General features: G+C 34.9%; 3 protein-coding genes across 4 annotated transcripts; 2 read left to right on the forward strand and 1 right to left on the reverse strand.

Annotated features, from left to right (window-relative positions):
* The first annotated feature begins 355 nt into the window (after window positions 1-355).
* Window positions 356-4,696, forward strand: LOC121739740 (VWFA and cache domain-containing protein CG16868). Its single transcript, XM_042132289.1, has one exon. It carries the CDS (start codon window positions 508-510, stop codon window positions 4,078-4,080), a length of 3,573 nt encoding a protein of 1,190 aa, XP_041988223.1. The 5' UTR covers window positions 356-507; the 3' UTR covers window positions 4,081-4,696.
* Window positions 4,697-5,980: 1,284 nt separating this feature from the next.
* LOC121739868 (la-related protein 7) lies at window positions 5,981-10,029 on the reverse strand. The gene is made up of 8 exons (XM_042132459.1): window positions 9,616-10,029; window positions 9,356-9,523; window positions 8,402-8,677; window positions 8,216-8,245; window positions 7,759-8,083; window positions 7,329-7,444; window positions 7,157-7,249; window positions 5,981-6,404 (listed from the first exon to the last, which is right to left on the reverse strand). The coding sequence occupies exons 1-8, from the start codon at window positions 9,919-9,921 to the stop codon at window positions 6,225-6,227; spliced, it is 1,494 nt and encodes a 497-aa protein (XP_041988393.1). The 5' UTR covers window positions 9,922-10,029; the 3' UTR covers window positions 5,981-6,224.
* A 1,895-nt stretch (window positions 10,030-11,924) lies between these two features.
* Window positions 11,925-20,576, forward strand: LOC121739791. Of its 2 annotated transcripts, none has more exons than XM_042132356.1 (6): window positions 11,925-11,965; window positions 12,251-12,433; window positions 12,772-12,889; window positions 13,171-13,349; window positions 19,330-19,434; window positions 20,128-20,576. In XM_042132356.1, exons 1-6 carry the CDS (start codon window positions 11,927-11,929, stop codon window positions 20,251-20,253), a joined length of 750 nt encoding a protein of 249 aa, XP_041988290.1. In that variant the 5' UTR covers window positions 11,925-11,926; the 3' UTR covers window positions 20,254-20,576. The 2 variants fall into 2 exon arrangements, with proteins under 2 accessions (XP_041988290.1, XP_041988292.1); XM_042132358.1 differs by lacking the exon at window positions 11,925-11,965 and adding an exon at window positions 12,017-12,084.
* Window positions 20,577-20,732: the final 156 nt, after the last annotated feature.

A 20,732-nucleotide genomic window follows, 5' to 3' on the forward strand; every position in this document is an offset into this window, starting at 1 on the left:
CTGAATAATATTTTTTAAAAACGTACCCAACGACAACCCACACGTTTTTTCCACACTTTCCTCTATTTCTTCGCTTTCTATTAGTCTTAGCGCGATAAAATATACCCTTTAGCCTTCCTTGATAAATGGGCTATCTAACACTGAAATAATTTTTCCAATCGGACCAGTAGTTCAAACAAACAAACAAACAAACACTTCCCAATTTTAATATTATTATTTACCAGAAAGAAGTGTGATGACGTCATATTGGCCATTGCATGTATTTTCAAAAATGCAAGATGAAGAAGAAGTTTTAAAAAATAAATCTGTCAAACTGATTAATAATATAATCATGGAGTGGTGAATTTGTTATCAAACTTTCCGTAATTCACTAATTTCGTATGTGAATTGATTGTCTTATTTCATGTGTGAGTTCAGAAAGAATTACTGAAATGTACGAGTGCAAAAGTTGTGACAAAAGTCGTGAATCGGCTACAATTTAAGCTTCGTCAATAGCTTGTTTACAATATGAAGCTTATATTTTTGTTTTTCATCAAAGCGAGTTTATTCTCGTCTTTACTTTCAAACGACATCAACTGCGGAAAGAATAGCAGCCGATGTGATTTAAAAACACGGATAAGAAACCTTTCAGAGACTTTAGCGAGCAGGTTTAATGAAATGGTCATCAAGGAGCTCGGAAGTGAATATACATCCCATTTAGAAATACGGACTACTTACAAAATAAATCGCTCGTCTAACGCCGACCAAGATGTTTTAACGAGTATCGTTGATAAGCTCAGCTATAAAGTGTCGTCAGCGACAAACATACTGATGGAAATGAATGATACTTTCAAACACACCAATACTCCATCCTTCACACATCCCTGCCCGTTTAATTCAATACGAAAAACAGTGCTTATAAAAAATTCGAACATTCTAGACATTTCTTTGATTGAACCATCTAGTTTATTTGGTAGATTTAAGGACTTAAAAGTGAAGAGACAATATTTCCTCTCCCACTTGGATTATGCCACCGACAAAGACTGCACCGCCATGCCGCACACAAACCTCAGGTATTTGTACCATAAAATAGTGCACCCTGACCCAAAATATGTTGTTTTCATAGTAGACAACTTTGTTCATTCCGAAACATTACAGCATATCATTAATGTTGTCAAGGAGACTGTTTTTGCATTGCAAAGCACAGATATGTTCACTGTTAAGGTAGCAAATGCTAGCAATTTTATGAAGTTTGAAGACACCTGCAGTATCGATGGAATGTCAAAGTTTGCCAATGCAACAGACACTAACAAACTCCTGTTAAGAGAATATTTGACAACACTCGAAGTTGCTGATTCCCTATTGCCACCTGCGACAATAAATAAAGAGATGAAAAATTTATTAAACGAACAACAATTGCCTGCCAATAAATTGTTTATTTATCTCACTGATACAAAGATTTTAAAGGATGACAATTGGCTCAAAGTGTTCCCGCACATGGAAAATAATGCAACAGTGAAGCTAGCAATTGGGCTGTTTTATGAAACTGACGACAATAAAAACAAGTCATTAGGAATTTTGTCCTTCGACAAGTGGCACAACCATTCCAAGGAGCATTCAGTTATGAAGTTGCATATAAACAACAGTGGAGTAATTGGTCAGGTTGCATCAGCATTTTTGTCCCTAATGCCCACTAACTATGAAAGCAAGACACTAGTAGAGGGACCAATTTGGGAAGCAACAGAGAGAGACTATATTATATCCTTGGTATACCCCATCTCCAGTGGTATATTTGGCCTGGATTTGTACTGGTCTGATTTAGCAGAGGATATCATTTATTTCAAAGGCAGAGACGGTGATAAAAGAACATTTGTTATGGATTTCTCGGGAAAAATACTGATGCATTCACATTTTCCGAGACCAGAGTCAACATCAGAGAAAATTAAATTCACACACTTGGAGTCAATTGAGCCCCACAAGTTTGTTGGAAAGTTGAAACAAAAGATGCTCCAAAAATCTTCAGGTAACATAAAATTTGATATTAATAATTTTACTAACATTTTATATGAATGGAAGTGGGTTCATACATATTATATTGTATGTCTCGTAACAGAATATAAAAACGACAGTAAAATGAACATGTCTAACATATATTTTTCAAGAAGCAGCAAAGATATACTGTTTCATAGACTAGACTTATTCCCACCAAAGACTGGGAAATTATGTAGGCATTTTAAGCAAATCTCAACTATTGACCAAGGAACAGTGTATTTAAGTCCTTCAAGTTTTCAGTCGCCATTTGCTTACCTCTATGACATGGCAGACGGACAGGAAGCTTTGGCATACATCCAAAATTATTTGGCATATATCAAGAGCGTCGCTCATGGACTGCTCTCCAACCCTGGCTTAAAGAATGAAATACAACAAGATGTTGGTTTCCTTAATTCCATTTTATCCTTTTACAAAAGGCAACACCTTCATGGACCACTTTCTAACTATGTGGTGAGGAGATATGCAGCAACAGAAAGCGGTGTCCTTGTGATGTTTCCAGGCACTGTGTTAGAATATGACTATGAGCCTGTTAGAAGACCATGGTATACAAATGCCATGGAAAATCCAGACAAAATTATTCTCACACCACCCACTCTCGATGTGGGCGGTGCAGGCTATATTATATCTATTTCCTATGCTCTTCAAAGCCCAATTTATCCTCCCATGGTTGTATCGATGGATGTCACTATGGGTTTTCTATACAAGCTACTCATAGAAAATATGCCGCAATGTTCATTGGTTTATATAAAATGTTTTATAATGGACAACAGAGGTTACTTGGTTTCACACCCAGGTTTGATGGACCCAAATAGCTCAGGGCCAATAGAGCAGCAGCACATTACACATAAGGAGTCAATGATAGCTATCGATATGTTAAATCACAAAGGTTTCGTCACCAAGAAGATGTGCAGTAACTTTTTTGATAAAACTATACAAAGATACTACGAATTTAACATGTCCCTGCCGAATGTTTTGTCAAATATAGTGTCAGGCGACCATTGTGTCCACTATCACATAACTGCTATACCTGGAACTAACTCTTTCATTGGACTCGTGAATTCAAGATGTAGCTTAGGAAGTATCGGACCTTTTTGTCCCTGCAGCATGTTCGATCGACTCTGCCTCAACTGCAACCGCATGGAGCAAACGGAGTGCGAGTGTCCCTGCGAATGTAGCTCTGAATGGTACGAGTGTCCTAACGCCAACAAATCGAACATGAGCCAGGACATACCGTTGTGTGGCATGTTGCCAGAGAAAAATAATCACAAATCACACTACTTCCACAACTACGCTGAAAATTTGAAGCCCTGTTTCGACTTTCAATGTGAAAACTACTTGACCCATTCTAGTTGCTTAGGCGTGTTGGCTTGCGAGTGGTGTCAGGTGGACGCAGACGGCCGCACGCCGCTAGCTGCGCCGTTTTGTACTTCTCAATCGACTTGTTTCAACGGTGTCCTCGGTGCCGTGACTCCTTACGGCGAGGGTACTTTTGGCCAGGTCAACAGAGACGCTTTCGCAAGTTACTCTGCGATTGGACCAATAGCGGGGTGTATCGTTACGATCAGCTTGGTAATAGCTGTCGCGATATACTGCTACAGACAAAATACTACGACCGCTAGCTGTCACAACTTGTACGTCGACGGTCCAGCCGAGACTTGGCAAGATATTGATGTTCAACTGAGTTACATGTCATCGGACGATATGCCCGACCAGAACGGCCAAGACAAGCTGCTGCCGGTGATGGAGATCGAGGCACCAATATCTCCATACAGGGTGGTCACAGGGTACCGAAGGTCTCATACAGCTGGAGGCTCTGACCACGGATACTCGACGATGACTCCTCACGAGGACTCCGAAGCTACAGGCTTCTCTGTGAATGATCCCACGATACTATCGGACGATACAAAATCCGACGTCAGTTTTCCTGTTCCTACTAAAGTTAAACATAGACACAATATTCCTACCGATTTATCAGTGACCGTGCTACCTTGTGGTAAAAATAGTGTCATAGCACCTGTCACAGTGCATAGAAATATGGAAACGTCGTAGATGTAAGCAATAGAAGTTATCTACCTCTTGTGTACATAATAATTATTTAGGTACTTATAATAACTACATGTTACTATAACATAATTACTTAATAATGTGATAATAAAACTAACATTTTAATTATTTTTATGACAGAAATTATATTACGCAGAATACTATTAAACTTCTTTGACCTAAGCTTTGCAATATATTTAATCAACTGGTCAAGTATCCTAAAATTTTGTGGATACTTGTATACAAAAAGTTGTTTTAATCATTATACCTTCCATAGCGTCTTCCCAACTAAATTTATAATAATTATCATTATTGCCATACTATTTGAGCTTATTTACGTAAGGAAATATTGCAGGTACTTTTTTATACATGTACTAATAATTCTAAGTATTACTATTTTATAAACTTATTAATTTAGGGCAGCTGTAAGGTTTGTGATGCTTAATGGATAGCAGCTAACTGTGTTTACTCCTAAATTTTGGAATTGCTGTTAAACAAAAATGACTTAATTTTAATTGTATTATACTATTAAAAAATAACAATTTTACAATAATTGTTTAAGTGCACTGACCTCCATTATATAAGTACGCTGCGCGCTGGACTTAATATGATAATAATGGTACCTAACTGTTTTTTGTACCTATTTGAAGCGGAATCAGCGCCCCCAATGCCCCCCGCATTGGGGGCGCTGATTCCGCTTCAAATATGCACAAAAATAGCTGTCATTTCAAAGGGTCTAATAAGTCCAACGTACTCGTCTAATGGAGGTAAGTGTTTAAGTGTCATATAGCTTAAGTGCATATTTTGTCTCTTTCGTTCAATATAAAGCAGCAACAAAACTGCTAGATGAGGTATGTGACACTTTATAATATTAATTTACTTTTTTGTAAGTAAGTACTTAAAAGGCAAAGGCATTATGGAAACATTTTTGGTTGTGCTTGATATAATTTAGGTACTGTACTTTACTGTATTTCTGTAACTATACCATAATTTTTAGAAATTGCAATTAATTTCATAACTTTCTTATCAATTTTATCATACAGAAGAAAATGAAATACTATTTCAGTGCCATAACACATAAGATTTGTCTTTTTTTATCAATAGATTTAGTTTCGACATCTTGTAATTTATTATTATTACTTAGGTCTGTATTTCCTTTGTATACTTACAAGCATCAATTGACTATCTGAACCGATAAATCATTAGTACTGAATGTGATTAAGTAATTTTATTTTGTATTGTATAATGTATATAAATAGGAAATTGTATAGAAGTGTATTTTAACTAATGTACTTTTATAGTAGGTATACTTACTTTTCTTTTTTATAAGTTATGTGCCTGTGCCTAAGGCCTAAGCTATAAGTGTAGGTGTTTAAGACTGAATTTCGATGTTGCAGTTATTGCTAATAAATTTCCTTTTTAATTACTTTCTTTTAATTGAATTCATAAAAAAGAAAACCATTTTACATAATATAAACCTTACAAACTTTCAAATAGGTGTAAAAAACAGATGTTACATTCAATGTAAAGGTTTTATTTATTAATAATAGATTTGCGTTTATACAAACTAATATAGTCTATTATTTGCACGCTATTCTTTTAAAAAAATATTTAAAGTCTGACTACGAATATTACATTATACATAGTAGTAGTTGAAATGTATACTAAAAAGTAAAAGTAAATTAGTATGCATTTTAAAGTATTATAGTCACCACTAACTAGTAATTAGCTATAGGGTGTGTGTGTGTAACAAAGTGATAATTCTTTAGGCCGTGCATGAGTTTATTGTGAAAGTAGCAGCGCTGAAAGCTTATTTTTTAAGCTGGGGCGATTTCCCATACAAATCACAAAAAAAATTTGCTCCTTCATTTCATCGTTGCTACTTTCACATTGAACTGGGACACATACACGCTCTAAAATATTATCATTTATCACTTAGTTTTGATACACCTGTATACTATCTCCGTGATAGATAAGGACAAAACATTTTCATTAATGAGTGGCGGAAGATTTTAATATTATAATATTATGTATTAAAAAAACTACACATTAAATTTGCTAACAACAAAGTTTTTAAACAAACACCTGACAATACACGCATCACTCGTTGAGCGTATATGTGTGTATGTAAACACCTGGCAGTACATGCATCACTCGTCGAAGCGTATATGTGTGTGTGTGGGTTGCGGGGATGCGGGGTGCGGGGGGTACGCGTGTGCGTGCGCACGGCGGTTGCGGCGTGCGCTGGTCTGTGCCTCGATCGCGCGCTGCCACTGCTCCTGCTCCTCGGGGCCGGAGAGCACCCGCGCGCAGTTCGACTTGGCAGTGTACTGGAATGTAAATAGTATAATAATATTACTAGCCAACTCGGCAAACGTTGTTTTGCCATATGTATATCATTATATTTTCTAGTATCAATATAAAAGTAGATAAAAACCTATTCTCAGGCCTAACGAATGTAGACTAAGTACATCAAAATTTAATTAAAATCGGTTGAGCCGTTTTGGAGGAGTTCGCGCACAAACACTGACACGAGAATTAAAATTTTTATGTATTACATTATTTTAATCTTAGATACAAATATTGTAAAGAGGTTGTGACGTTGTAGGGAGTAATTTTGATCTAGATACACAGAAACGATTTTAAATTATTTCTCAAATTTAGATTCCCTGTAAGTTTCATATATTATGATATTAAGAAATTAAATAACCTCCTTTTTTTGAAGTCGGTTAAAAAATCGAAAAAGGCATTTATCGAAGTTCCAACGGGAAATTCAATTATAGAGGATCTATTTGCATGTGACATGACATGTAACAATATGTTACATGGTTAAATTTAAGGTTACTTCCCGCGCAAACTCCTGGAGTAGGTCCGCGGCGGCGCATCCATCCGCTACACAGTGCCCTATTCCTAAGGGCTCATGGGTCGAGATTAATTGTAGTATAAATTAATATCAAGCTCTATTGTATTGTATCTAGCAATGAGTATAGAATAATGCGGTAGCAGCATAAACATCTGGCAAAAACTCGAAAGTGCTGCCCTCTGTTATTTAAAAGTAATTATAAATTATGAATGAACTTGCCTCTTCAGCAGCCTCCGCAGAATCGAAACGAATAAATAATTCGCTCTGTCCTTCTTTCACCTCCACATGTAAAGCGTGAGTGTTGCTTTTAATCTGAAAAATATAAAAATGTGGTTGCTTAATTTCCAATTTTATTTTTTTTATGATCATCACATCCAACATTCACACATACCATTCTTTTAGTGCTTCTCACATCTATGCATGGTTCAGATAGAATTTCTTTGACAAATACACCAGGTATTTTTTGTAATTGATCTTTTTCTTTATCTACCTCCTGGGTATTTTCTTCTGAAAGGAGACACAATACAATTATTATTATTAATAAAAAATATTGTTTAGTCACATAAAACATCTGTTTGTTGTTATAATCCCCTTGTCTTTTATGTTCGGGCCACACTAACGAGAAACGCCGTTAATTATCGCGTTAATTCTAAAACATGTTATAGCATTATCGCCTTTAATTAGTGGCATGTAAAGGCGATAATGCTATAACATGTTTTAGAATTAACGCGATAATTAACGGCGTTTCTCGTTAGTGTGGCCCGAACATTACAGAGTCGTTTTGACTTTTGTTTTTTAAATAAAATAATTTAAAAAATTACCCGGTTCGGCTGGATCATTTGCTGAAGCAACAGTGGGAATGCCAGAGTAGGCATGTCTCTTGTTATAGAGATTAGTTTTCATTTCTTTCATGTACTTCCTTTGTAAATTCAAATATTTATTTCTTAATGACTTCCACTCTGATTTTGGCAGTACTTGCAAGCCCCACAGTGCTCCCTTAGGAGCTTCACCTTTAACTAAACTACTTTTGCTTTTATCTTTTGACCTTTTCTTTTGTTTCTTTTTTCGTGGAGTATCATCATCTTTTTTGCCTTCATCGTGACTTGTAAGCTCATCTTTAGACTCTATGTCTGTTGTCTTATCTCCCTGAAAACACAACAGGTTAATACAAATGGTAAGTTTTCAATATTGAGGTTCATAATGAGAGTTATTTCTAATATGTGAACAAGTATTCCATTTATATTTATCGGCTTTCAGAAATAACAGTAAAATTATTACCTCAGCAGAAATTATTGATTTATTCTCCTCCTGAAACAAAAACAATATAGAACTATCAGCTTCCATTGTTAGTGTTTAATCTTGATGTAAGTAACAACTGAGTTATCACATTTCAAAATTAGGTTAGTCTAGTGAGAAAAGTAATTTAATATTTGAAAACCAAGAGAATTGAATTCAATTCCTTACAGTTGGTGTATCTGACTTCTTTTCTGTATCGCCCTCTTGATCTGGTTTTAAATCTAAATGTTTCTTCTTATCTTTAGCTTTTTTGGTCTTCTTTTTAGGTGGTTCATACTCTTCTTTTGTCTCATTGGTCTCTTCAGGTTCTTCTACAGAGAATAGTTTTATAGATGAAAGCTCTTCTGGAGGCATGCAAGTAGGAAGTTTACAACCCATTTCAGTAAACGCTGCTATGCATTTATGGGCATCTTGAGGTTTCTCAAACTCTATAAATGCAAAGCCCTTTAACAAAAAGAACATTTTATAAGTTAACCGGGCATTTTAATTTGGGAGTGCCTCAAATGACAGAATAATGATCAAAAACATCAGCCTTGAGTTGAGCAAGGACTATGAAAAGTACCAATAATAAGGTCATAATGTGAGGATGCATATTTTAATAGTAGTGATGATGGTGATGATTGATGTGATTTGTATAGTATCTGATAGTATCTAACATAAATTATGTTAGATACTATACAGATATAAATTATATAAGTACATTTGCGCTGAAACTCTCAAACATGTATTTGTTGTATAAGGAGTCCGAATTCTGTTCAATGCCTTTGGAACTGTGGCATACTGTGGTGCAAAATTTACCTTTTGGTATCATTTGATCAAAATGCATCACAAAAAACTAAAATATCTACAGCAGAACATGATATAACCTCTACCTTTGGAAGTCGGTTAAAAAGTCGTATATTTGAGGTTATATCTCTTTTTAAAAATTGTTTACCGGCACTGGAACCTAGCGTTTTACGCATTTTCACCAGTTGTTGGCAGCCATTGTTTTATATCTAGGCTGCTAGCAGTATACTCACCGCCGGTTCCCATTATTGATATTTTTGGCAGCAGGCACCAGCTGCGGAGTGGCTCCCTTTTAATTTACTTAAGAGACAAGTCACAGGTTAAAAAATAAAATACCTTAATTCTCTGGGAATTTTTGAACTTGGGCAATGAAATGTAGGCAACATGACCAAAGTCTGAGAAAACTCTTTCTAGCCACTCTCTGCTCGCTGTCTCTGGTATAGATTCCACATAAACAGTCCTTAAATCCGCATCATACGGCATCATAGGGAGTTTCCTCTTCACCTACAACAATATTAGATAATAATTTACTGGATACTACAGTGTCAAATATATTTAATATAACATTTAAGAAGCCATCAGTGTATTCCACGTACCTTGGTTTTATCTTCTGATAACTCTAGGAAGGTGGAATGTTTCATTGCCTTAACAATATCGTTTACATCTTGAGTTAGAGATTTGATTTTGTTAAACTTTAAAAATTCAGCAATCGGCACGTACGGATCATTTTTGACCAGGTCTCCTAAAAACCTGTCTTTACTTAAATTTGCATCGCTAAAGTAGAACTCCATTTGTTTCAAAATGTTTTCGTATAAGTTTTTCTTTCTATGACGAATTCTTTTCTTCGGGTTCGCTTCGCCTTTCGCATCATCAATGATCGGTATAGTTTCGGATTCAGACATATACAGTGATTGTGCAGTTTCCGTAATGAAATTAAACTTATTAGAAAATAGTTTACTATAGTAACTATATTTTTAATTTTCTGGATTAAAAACCGCAAAAGAAGCCGCAAGAAACAGCTGTTTACAATATAACTGTCAAGTTGACATTAGACCAGAGCCTTTTTTTTTTCTTATAATGGCACTTCGGCTATAACCATGGCCAGTGTCGAGTATAATTTTATGGCGGGAAAACAATATTCTTTATACAATTTTTTCTATATTAACGTCAGGTCAGTCAGGTCTAAAGTCTAGTCAAAGTCTAAGTATAAAGTCAATACAGTCAAGAAGTCAAGTCGGTCGATTCAGTAAAGTAGTAGGATGCTTTACTGAAACTTTTGATGGAGTTTTGGAGGGAACACAAAAGAGCACGTTTCTGGTTATTACATCACTTTCCCACACTTGTGCACGATAACGAATATTTAATGGTTAATATCCTACCAATATTACACATTAAAAACCCAGATAACACAACTTTAGGTAAATAATATAAAAACACAACATCACTCTTTCACATTCTCCCAAAAACCCATTTGAAAGGGATGACACTACAATGTTGCCACTTTTTAATTCCTTCACTTTCTTGACAGACTATACTTCCATAATCCATTGTAGCGTTATTATTTTGTATGAGCGTCCTCATACAAAATGTACTGAAAACATATATATCGCTTGATCGATCGCGCGATAATATATCGCACCTGTCTGCAGGAGCCTTTATTTTTGCTGGCAAATATTTTGTACAGTACAAGGCTTTATTTGAACCGGAGGCCCAATCCGGTCTTCCCTACCCTATTCCCTCTTAAAAGGCCGGCAACGCACCTGCAGCTCTTCTGATGATGCGAGTGTCCATGGGCGACAGAAATTGCTTTCCAACAGGTGACCCGTTTGCTCGTTTGCCCCCTTATTTCATTTAAAAAAATGGGGGTTGCATTGTCGGGAGCGCTGCTGGTACAGGAGAACTGTCAAACACATGTAAAAAAATGACGTTTTTCTACATAGATGAAGTAAGATGAAGTATTATAGTATAGATGTAACCTTAGCCCGTCATCGCGTGTCCATTTTGTGCTTATTTTCATTAATTCACGGCATTCACACAGGCCCATTCACCCTGGGCCCTTTTACAAAAATATTATATCATAAAAAAAAACAAAACCATAGAGCAGTGTTACCGATTTATCGGTAGATCTCCCGATTTTGGCAAACAAATACCGATAAAACGATTTTAGGGTATAATCTCCCGATTTACTCAATTTTAGAACATTAAACTTAATTTATACTCATTTTGTAGTTTGTAACACCAAATTTAACATGTTACATGGCAATACAACTGTACATAAATGGTTATTCCCCAAGGGGCAAGGCATTAAATTTAGGCTGTAATTTATACTCACTAAAGTTGAATATTATTGTAGGGGAATATATTTTTGAAATACGTCGATATGAATGCGACAGGTTTCAAATTTTCAATTTTTCATTTTCTAATCTTTCGTCCGATACGCAACTTCCCATATTGTATTAACGCAAATCAAATGTCTAGTTCAGACCCAGACAGTGATTTTCCAACCACTAGTAGTGGTACGTTCGGAACAAAAACTGCAAGAAGGAGATAAATCTCCTTCTTGCAGCTTAGACAATAGGCTAATGATTAATAACTTTAACACGTGTTTTAATTTGATTTATTTAGGCAGCAATCTCCCTATTTCTCCCGCTTTTTAGTTGGTAGCAATCTCCCTATTTCTCCCGATTTTTAGTTGGTAGCAACACTGATTTCATAAATGTAATTTCTGCAACACTGCCTTTTAAACTGGGTTGCACCAGAGGCGTGGGTAAAGTTAAAGTTAAATATGGCGTCCAAACACCCCAATAATTCTCATACGACATCTGTCAATTTTTCCGGTTATAGTTAAGGTTAAAGTCAAAGTTAGCTGTTAGTTGGTGCAACCCAGTCATAGAGAACAAAAACACAATGGCCCCAACTAAATGTTGTCGTTTTTCTACTTTCTTGGTGAATAAGTAGTTTTAATTAAAATAATAATTTACCTATATTATACAATATGCGATATTATAATAATAACTGAATGTTAAAGAGATTTTTTTTCAAAAATGACGGACCGATCGATTTCGGTAGGTTCTCACTTGATATGCTTATTTCCATTAACTGTTTCATTTCTTACAATCTCGACAGTAATCAAGTAAGAACTCGATTATTGTCTATCAGTTACTATTGTTTATAAACATGATTTCTTTTGATAACAGCTTTTTATTACATGATGAACATTCTGTGTTGTAGGGTCGTCCTAGCCTCGATCAAGTTTCAGCAATCGTAGATTTTATGGAAAAGCACCCGAATCTCGGATTAGGTCAGATGCGGGGCTTAGAGGGAAGACACGAGAGCAAAAGGTTATGGTATCAGTTGACGCAAATTGTAAACAATGTTGGTGGTCCGAATAGGCCCATGAAGTCTTGGGTCAAAGTAAGTAGCATCATGAAAATTATAAATAAGTACTAAAGTGTGTCAGTCTGTACCTCTTGATACTTAAAATGCTGAACCAATTATGATAACATTCAGTAAGAAGATACATCCTGAGTCCTCAAAAATGAAAGGGATAGTTCTAATCCCTATAAATGTACATTTTCTGTGATATTATTTGTTGCAACATCTATTTACCAGATGCTGAAACAAATACAATACTCAAAACTGTTTTAAATCTTTTGGTATCAATCTAATTATTGACACGCCATAAATCACTTTATTCATAGCTGAAATTGAAATACAGAACTTTAAATTTTAAAATCTATGTAAATTTACAGTACTGGGCTGACAAGAAATCCACAGTCCGATCTAAGGTCATATCGGCTGGTGGTGATCCTAACACTTTGGGCTCACCAGTAGAGAGGAAGATATACAACCTGTTTTTATCACACCTGAGTAAGCTACTTTTTTAAAATTACCACTAAGTATATTAAAAATTTGTGTACAAACAGTAGTGGCAATCTTCTTTTCTGCTAGTCATTATGTAGTGTTTTGGCTTTATCTATCGAGTGAAATTAATGATGTGTCACAGAAGGAACAAACATTGCTCTGTAAGGCTGCCTTCACATTACGTAATTACAGCAGCGCTGTAGCCGCGCGACTTCTATACATGCAAACTTTTTGGATCTCTGTAAAGTGTTTTTGAATCCATAAAAAAAGTTATTTCAATGTTTCAGAGGACAGAGAGAGTAGTAGAGTCAAAGTGGAGAAGCATTTGACAGATGACACATTTGAGGAGGAATCTGGCAATGAGGACAGCCCAGAACCTAGTAATAATGACCCTGAACCTGCTATGCATTTTGAAGGAACAGCGCCCGATTATGAGGAACGACAAATGCTTGTAATGGAGAAATTGGTAAGTTGGTTTTGGACTGAATGCATTATTATATAATATATCATATAGGCATAGATATCTCAAAGAAGTTGATTCCTAGGCAGATGCGGGACCTACATAGTTTGGTCACGTTTCATCAAACCCAGCGAACAGATTACAATCTATATATTAATACGCAAGCGAAAAACGTTGCATCCCTTATGACGAAAAATGCGGAAACGTAGGTGAATGAAATTTTGCACAGTTATAGTTTATATGGTGAAGGAGTGCATCAACCTAATATTATTTTGAAATTATGCTTTCATCACACATTTTTTTAACAAATAAAACACTACACACACTACAATACGCACACTCAAGAAAGTGACAGATTTTTGTGTGACAAGCCTATACATACGAATTATACTCTTTTATTTATGGTTGAAGTCTGTTTACAACAAGTTGACAAATTGAAAATGGATTATAGTTTTTTATTGAATCTAAGATAATATTAGACAATGCTTACACGGCCAGTCTGAGATCAGCTGAGTCCCAGAGACGAGAGTTGAAAAAATATATGATAAAGTCAATATTTTTTTACAAATTAAACTTAGTAGTCCTATGTCGTTGAAACTATGGTCGAATTTCGACCATTGGGCGATCTCTAGTTAACATTAAATTGACATGATCCAACCAAATTGGAGCTGGCTGGTATTCGGGGAACGGCCTTACACTGGTTTACCTCATATCTCACGTATCGCGAACAACGAATAAGTCTCGCCGATTATCAAAGCAATTTTGCTGCAGTGACATATGGGGTCCCACAAGGCAGTGTCCTAGGACCCACTCTGTTTCTTCTGTACGTTAATGGACTATGCTCCCTTAACTTAGATAATGCTAGAATGTTTGCCTATGCTGACGATACAGCTATAATTTTTAGTGGCGACACATGGCACAAAGCATACAAAGCAGCAGAAGCGGGGATGTCAACTGTATGCAATTGGCTTCAGCACAATCTCCTTACCCTAAATGTTGATAAAACTAAAATAATTAACTTCTCCATAAACTCTAAATCAACAGCCCCGGTGCAGTGTACCTTACAATTCCATCAATGTGACCGCAAACTTACAGTGTGTAGCTGTCCCACTTTTTAACAAGTCGATTGCATTAAATACTTAGGTGTCTACATTGACAAACACATAACGTGGCAATCACAAATAAATTCTGTGTGTGGTAGAATCAGGAAACTTTTATACATTTTCAAAACACTAAGATCTGTCGCTGACAACAATACTATTCAGATGGTATACTATGCGCTATGTCAGTCTGTTTTGAACTATTGTATAGTATCATGGGGTAACGCTGGTAAAACATATATTTTAGCTCTAGAACGTGCTCAGAGAGCCGTGTTAAAAGTTGCATATGGACTAGGAATTCGTTTTTCTACTGTTCAACTATATCGTGATACAAAAATGTTATCTGTACGCCAACTTTATATTCTGTCGGTTATCTTAAAGTTCCACAAAACGGCAATTGATCAGATAGTAGATCATGACCGAGTTCGAAGGACACTCAAATGGAACATAAAGAGCTGTAAACTAAAGTTTGGTAATAAATCCTTTGCATATATGGGACCATCATTATACTGTAAAATAAACAAATCCTTAAATATAGTCTATAAGACAAAGTACTCTTGTAAAAAAGCTGTTCACGACTGGTTATTGAGTAAAGACTATTATGACACTGAAAACATTATTAACTCGTACACCAATTGCACCTTAGCAGTACCTTGCTACTGAACCCAAGACACCTACGTCGTAGGGCTAAGGTGCAAAAGTGCGAAAAACACACACGCATACACACACACATACACACACACATACACACACACACACAAGCATCCTAGCAGTCACTACCACTGAATCCAAGACGCTATCGTCGTCGTAGGGGTAGGACGCGTTGCCACACTAACACTACAAATTACTACACAGACACACACATACACACACACAAGCATCCTAGCAGTCACTGCCACTGAACCCAAGACGTACCGCCGTCGTAAGGCTAGGATGCTCCGACATACCACAACACTGCAAGATCACTACTCACTACCATTATACACACACGCAATAATATAATAAATAATATTGCAATAAAAGTCAGGTCTCATGTGTAAGTAACTCACCTCATCACTAACTTACACATACTGTAGCTGGTTTTAGTGGCTCTGGTGATGCTATTATAATATGTATATTGTATACGGGCATTTTCAAAAAAATGTGTACCCCTGGTTTTTACCTTGTCCCTTGACTTCGCTACAGATTATTTGTAAAAAATTACATACTAACATTTTGTAATTTTAATGTAGGAGCATAAACAAGTTTTCTTTTATTAAAATACATTCACGTTTGTATATAATTTTATTTAGTATGAGATTTATAAGGGTTTTTAAGTACCGAAACCTATTAAATTCACCTGTCCCCTTCCCAGAAGTTGTAACAAAATCTTTAATAACTATTTTTTTTCTTAAAGTAAGTTACTTAAAAAACATATGTTAGATTCTTAAATACTTAATGTATCAATTGAATGTCTTGTTATTGAAAAATCTAACATAATTTAACTACAAATTAATTAAAATTATAATCATGAAAAAACAACCCGGCCGGAATGTTCGGTTTAGTGACCGTTTTTTTTAGTTTTATAAACATACTACAAAAATATTTTCGGCACTAAATGATAGCACTATATTTCATTGTACATCGAGAAACTTCAATTTAAATTTAGTAGTTAAAAATCTGCTACAAGACGCGGACGCAGGTTGGATGGTTCTTCAGGAACGGTTTATTTGTTCAGATAAGTGACCATATTTTGTAAGCATTATTATACTTTCTCCAACTGTTTTTACTGTTGACACGTTGCAAAATTAGTTTAGTATTTAGTATAAAAAATGAAATTGTGATAACTATTATCGGTTATTTACAAACACTTTAAAAGTAAAAGAAAGTAATATTACGTGACTTCCGACTTGTGACTTTTCGTATGGTCACATATAATGGAACGGACAAGTCACAACAGGCGGAAAGCATAAGGCTTAGTTCACATTTTAAATTAATTATTTTTTTATTCACAGATTTTATTAAGAAAATTGGAGATTTTTAAACTGGTACGATTAACGTACAAATATATTTTTTATTACTTATGTGTTAAGGTGACGCCGCGTTAAAGTAAAAAACCGTTTTGGATATGTTTTAGATTGCTAGTTTTCTATGAAAGGCCGGCCCGGCCTCTCACAGAAAACAAGCAATGGAACAGCAAAAAATGGAAAGGGCGTAAGCGACAAAATAGTTTTGTCGCGTAATTTAAAAACCATAAATACATTTCATATAAGCTATGGGCAAATTAAAGTGTATGCTTGAACCAATCCATGTACATTTTTGGAAGCTTAAATCACTCTCCTCTGTAGGGAAAAATAGGAATCCTTTTTTTTTACACAGGTCTATTTGATTGATTATTCTGTGTTATAAAAGTTGACCAATCGTGTTATGCTATGGGTAAATCAAAGACAAAGACATGATAAATACTGCCAATGAACTTTAATTTCTTAGCTTTAGTTATTGCTGAGAAAAATCGATATCGCTACAGCCAAATCATAAAGGCGTCGACTTTACTTAACAATAACAAATATACTATTTAAAATTTAAGTACCTAAAAGTTTTATGTTTTTTAAAAATTTTGATTTTATTTCCACTACTTTTCTATCAGTAAAGTTGAAAATCATTTTGTGTCGTTGATATTTGCAGATTTATAATAACTAGACATCAGATTATATGCATTTGCATATGCAAGTATGCAAATGCATACTTGCATATGCAAATGCATATAATGTCACTTTTTAGGCGATAGTGCATATTTTGGCAATTTTTCGTTGATAGTGCATATTTCGGTAGTTTAACTTCCATGGGCATTAAGATTGCAATCGGAAAATGTTGGTAGAAAATTATTATTGGCGTATAATAAATAAATAAAAAGTCTTTATTTCAAGAAATTAAAAATCCTGGATTTTATGAAATTATAAAAATTGGCGCTTTTATTAATGTCACTACCGGAAAAGTCTTCAAAAAAATAATAAATTTTAATATTAAGTGACTTTTGATTGTGCATATTTTGTGCATATTTCGACCATTTTTCGTGCATATTTGCATGGATATTTCGGCACTTTGATCGTGCATATAATCCGATGTCATTAATAACTTAGGAATTCGTAGACATGTGAACACATCTTTATGATTATGAGATGTTCGTCCCTCTAATTATTGAAGTTAAATCTATGAAATCAAAGAATTTTTTACTTTTATAAGTAGTGCAACAATAAAAATGTTTAAATAAAAGGTTTTTGTGTTATAAAAACTCCTTTAAATATGTTAAATATTACTTACTCATGTAAAAAAATGAAAAATAACGTAGTGGTTGGGTCACATAGTCACACTATGGATTAAAAATAATTGCTACTCTTGTTGATCCTTGAAATTATCTAAATTTTTTTTAATAAACAATTAAATATGCATTTCACTAGATTAAATTAACGAAGAAATCCATTTATTGCTGTATTTTTTTGTATTAAATTATATTTTACATTTAGTCGCACAACGGAATCTGTTTCGTCGAAAATTCGATTTTGTTTCAATAATATCAGAATAATATAACGTTTTCAGCGTTCTTTTTAACTTATTCCATTAGTTCAATATTTTTCCTTGTATATGACATTCAAAAAAAGGTAAATAAATGACCTTAAAAAATATAGACATATTTTTGCAAGGGTACACGTTTTTTTGAAAATGCCCATACAGTATATAGTCGTCTACTTTAAAAAAAAAATTTTTTCTTGATTTTTTTTTCTTTTTTACTTATAAATACTTACATTGTTTTGTTAAAAAGACTTGGCACATATTTGTAGTAGTCTGTCTGTAGCAATATCAAATATGTCATTACATATTTGATATTACTACAGTTAAAATAAATACTTAATTGAATATTGTTTCCTAGTATTTATGTGCATGATGGAAGAGACTGGTCTCCACGACACAGGGAATCCTAGTGTGGAGATCAGAGTTTGTGTAAGATTAGCGTATAAGTTTCTTTAAGCGAAATAAAGAGTTGTTTATTTGTTTATTTAAATGACGTAGGTCCACCATCTGCCTATGAATCAACTTTTATGATAGTACATTTTGCTGTGATGCATCAACCAATTTACCCTATTTTATAGTACCCTCTAATTACAATATAATAAATTGAAAATATACACTTTCAGAGTTGTCCTTCACAATGCCTACCATGTTTAGTTTGCCGTAGATTATGGTTTTGGATATGATTATTACAAATTAATTAATTTTTAATATAAGGATAATGTTTTAGTAAGTTATTATTAAGAGGGCGACTAACCCCAAAAATCAAACATCATCCTTCTCTCTTCACACTCACGCCCGTCTTTCATATGCCAGGTGAAAAAGAACGACGCGGATTCATCGCCAAATTAGTTTTTTCTCAATAACTCGATAAATATACAACATTTTAAAAATCCGCTTGGTCGATCTCTCAATGATAGAATTTTATACGATGTGTTAAAATATTAACTTAGTTCAATGCACGGTTATAGCAATAAATAAAAAATTCGTGAAAATTAGATGCATCTTTGTGATTTTTTCTATCGAGAAAATTTTAAGATATCCTGTTTTTGCTCAAATCAAATTCTCGGAAATATAATGTAGTATCTTGTATTAAAAAATAAAACAATTCGGGGCTTATTTTCAAGTATAAAAATGAATTATAAAATCGACACTTTAGGGTTAGTCGCCCCCTTAATGTAAGGAGCAAATACCTCTAAAACAGTTGCATATGCCTGTAATTAACTATTGTGTTAGTTAAAAACAAAAATGTATTAGTTTTAAGTTATTAATATTGTCACAATATGTTGTTGGTGTATCTTTAAATAAATATAATAAAATAAATAAATAAATAATTTCAGGTTAAAGTTATGAGTGACCAAACAACAGCTATGAGTCAACTAGCGCATGCATCACAAACGAACGCTCAAGCTATGGAGAGGCTTGCAGAAGCTTCTATTATACAGGTAAAGACAGATTTTAGTATATAGTATACGTGGGAAAGCCATGCTTCGGCACGAATATGCTGGCTCGACCGGAGAAATACCACGTTCTCACAGAAAACCGGCGTGAAACAGCGCTTGCGCTGTGTTTCGCCGAGTGAGTGAGTTTACCGGAGGCCCAATCCCCTGCCCTATTCCCTTCCCTGCCCTCCCCTATTCCCTTCCATTCCCTTCCCCACCCTCCCCTATTACCCTATTCCCTCTAAAAAGGCCGGCATCGCACCTGCATCTCTTCTGATGCTGCGAGTGTCCATGGGCGACGGAAGTTGCTTTCTATCAGGTGACCCGTTAGCTCGCTTGCCCCCTTATTTCATTTAAAAAAAAATGATATCATGTGCATTTGACTAAAATATTAAGAAAATAAGAATGCAGAACATAATGTTATGACTTATGAAATTGTCTAAGTTGCAGCAGTAAAAGACTGTAAAACAATTATAGTCTTTTTAATGCAGAAATGTGATAAAATTCAACACATTTATTTTTACATGAGCGTGCATTGACTTTTTGGATCTCTGTAAACTGCATTATATTATCAACACTATAAAATATGCAAAACCAATAAAGAAAATATTCGTAAACTTATTAATGTAATTTAAATAAATTATTTTCCTTATGTCAAGAAATAAAACAAGTAAATTTATTTTGTAATAATTTTAGGCGCGGGCGGTAGAGAGGTTGGCAAATACGTTTGAGACGATCGGTGCGTCGACTCACGACGTCCGGAACGCCTTGGTTGACATTGATGCGACTATGAAGAGTTACTATACGACTACACCCACTTAGCACAACCTACCTGGCAGTATGCCGCTGCTATGAAGTCTGGTCGAGGGAAAGAGGCATTTTGAAAAACGTCTACATATACCTAAGTAATGTAAGTGTGCGTAAGTGAAAGATAATACAATGTCTTGGTCTTTACTCCAAACTGTAAAAAAAAAAGAAAGTGTGTTTTCCCAAGCAGCAGCTGCCGCATAACAATGAAAATCTAATGTGTATGCAATACCCACTATGGAGTTGTTAAAATAGACAAGAAGTGTTCAATTCATGCGCGAGCAATAATAAGTAGCAGAGTAAACAGAACTAACGAGTAGGCCGACTCAGAAGAGATCTCGAATTTTATATGTTTCACGCATAAAGTTAATATACCTAGCGGAATAGAGAAGCAAAAGCCTGAGCAAGATAGATGTCACTATCAGTAACACTGCGTGGTAAAAAGAGACGTGTGATACATGACAGCAGCACTCTTTTTTTAACGTCCAGTCGGC

Source organism: Aricia agestis, chromosome 2 (assembly GCF_905147365.1).
Source record: "Aricia agestis chromosome 2, ilAriAges1.1, whole genome shotgun sequence".
In the NCBI taxonomy this organism is placed as follows: domain Eukaryota; kingdom Metazoa; phylum Arthropoda; class Insecta; order Lepidoptera; family Lycaenidae; genus Aricia; species Aricia agestis.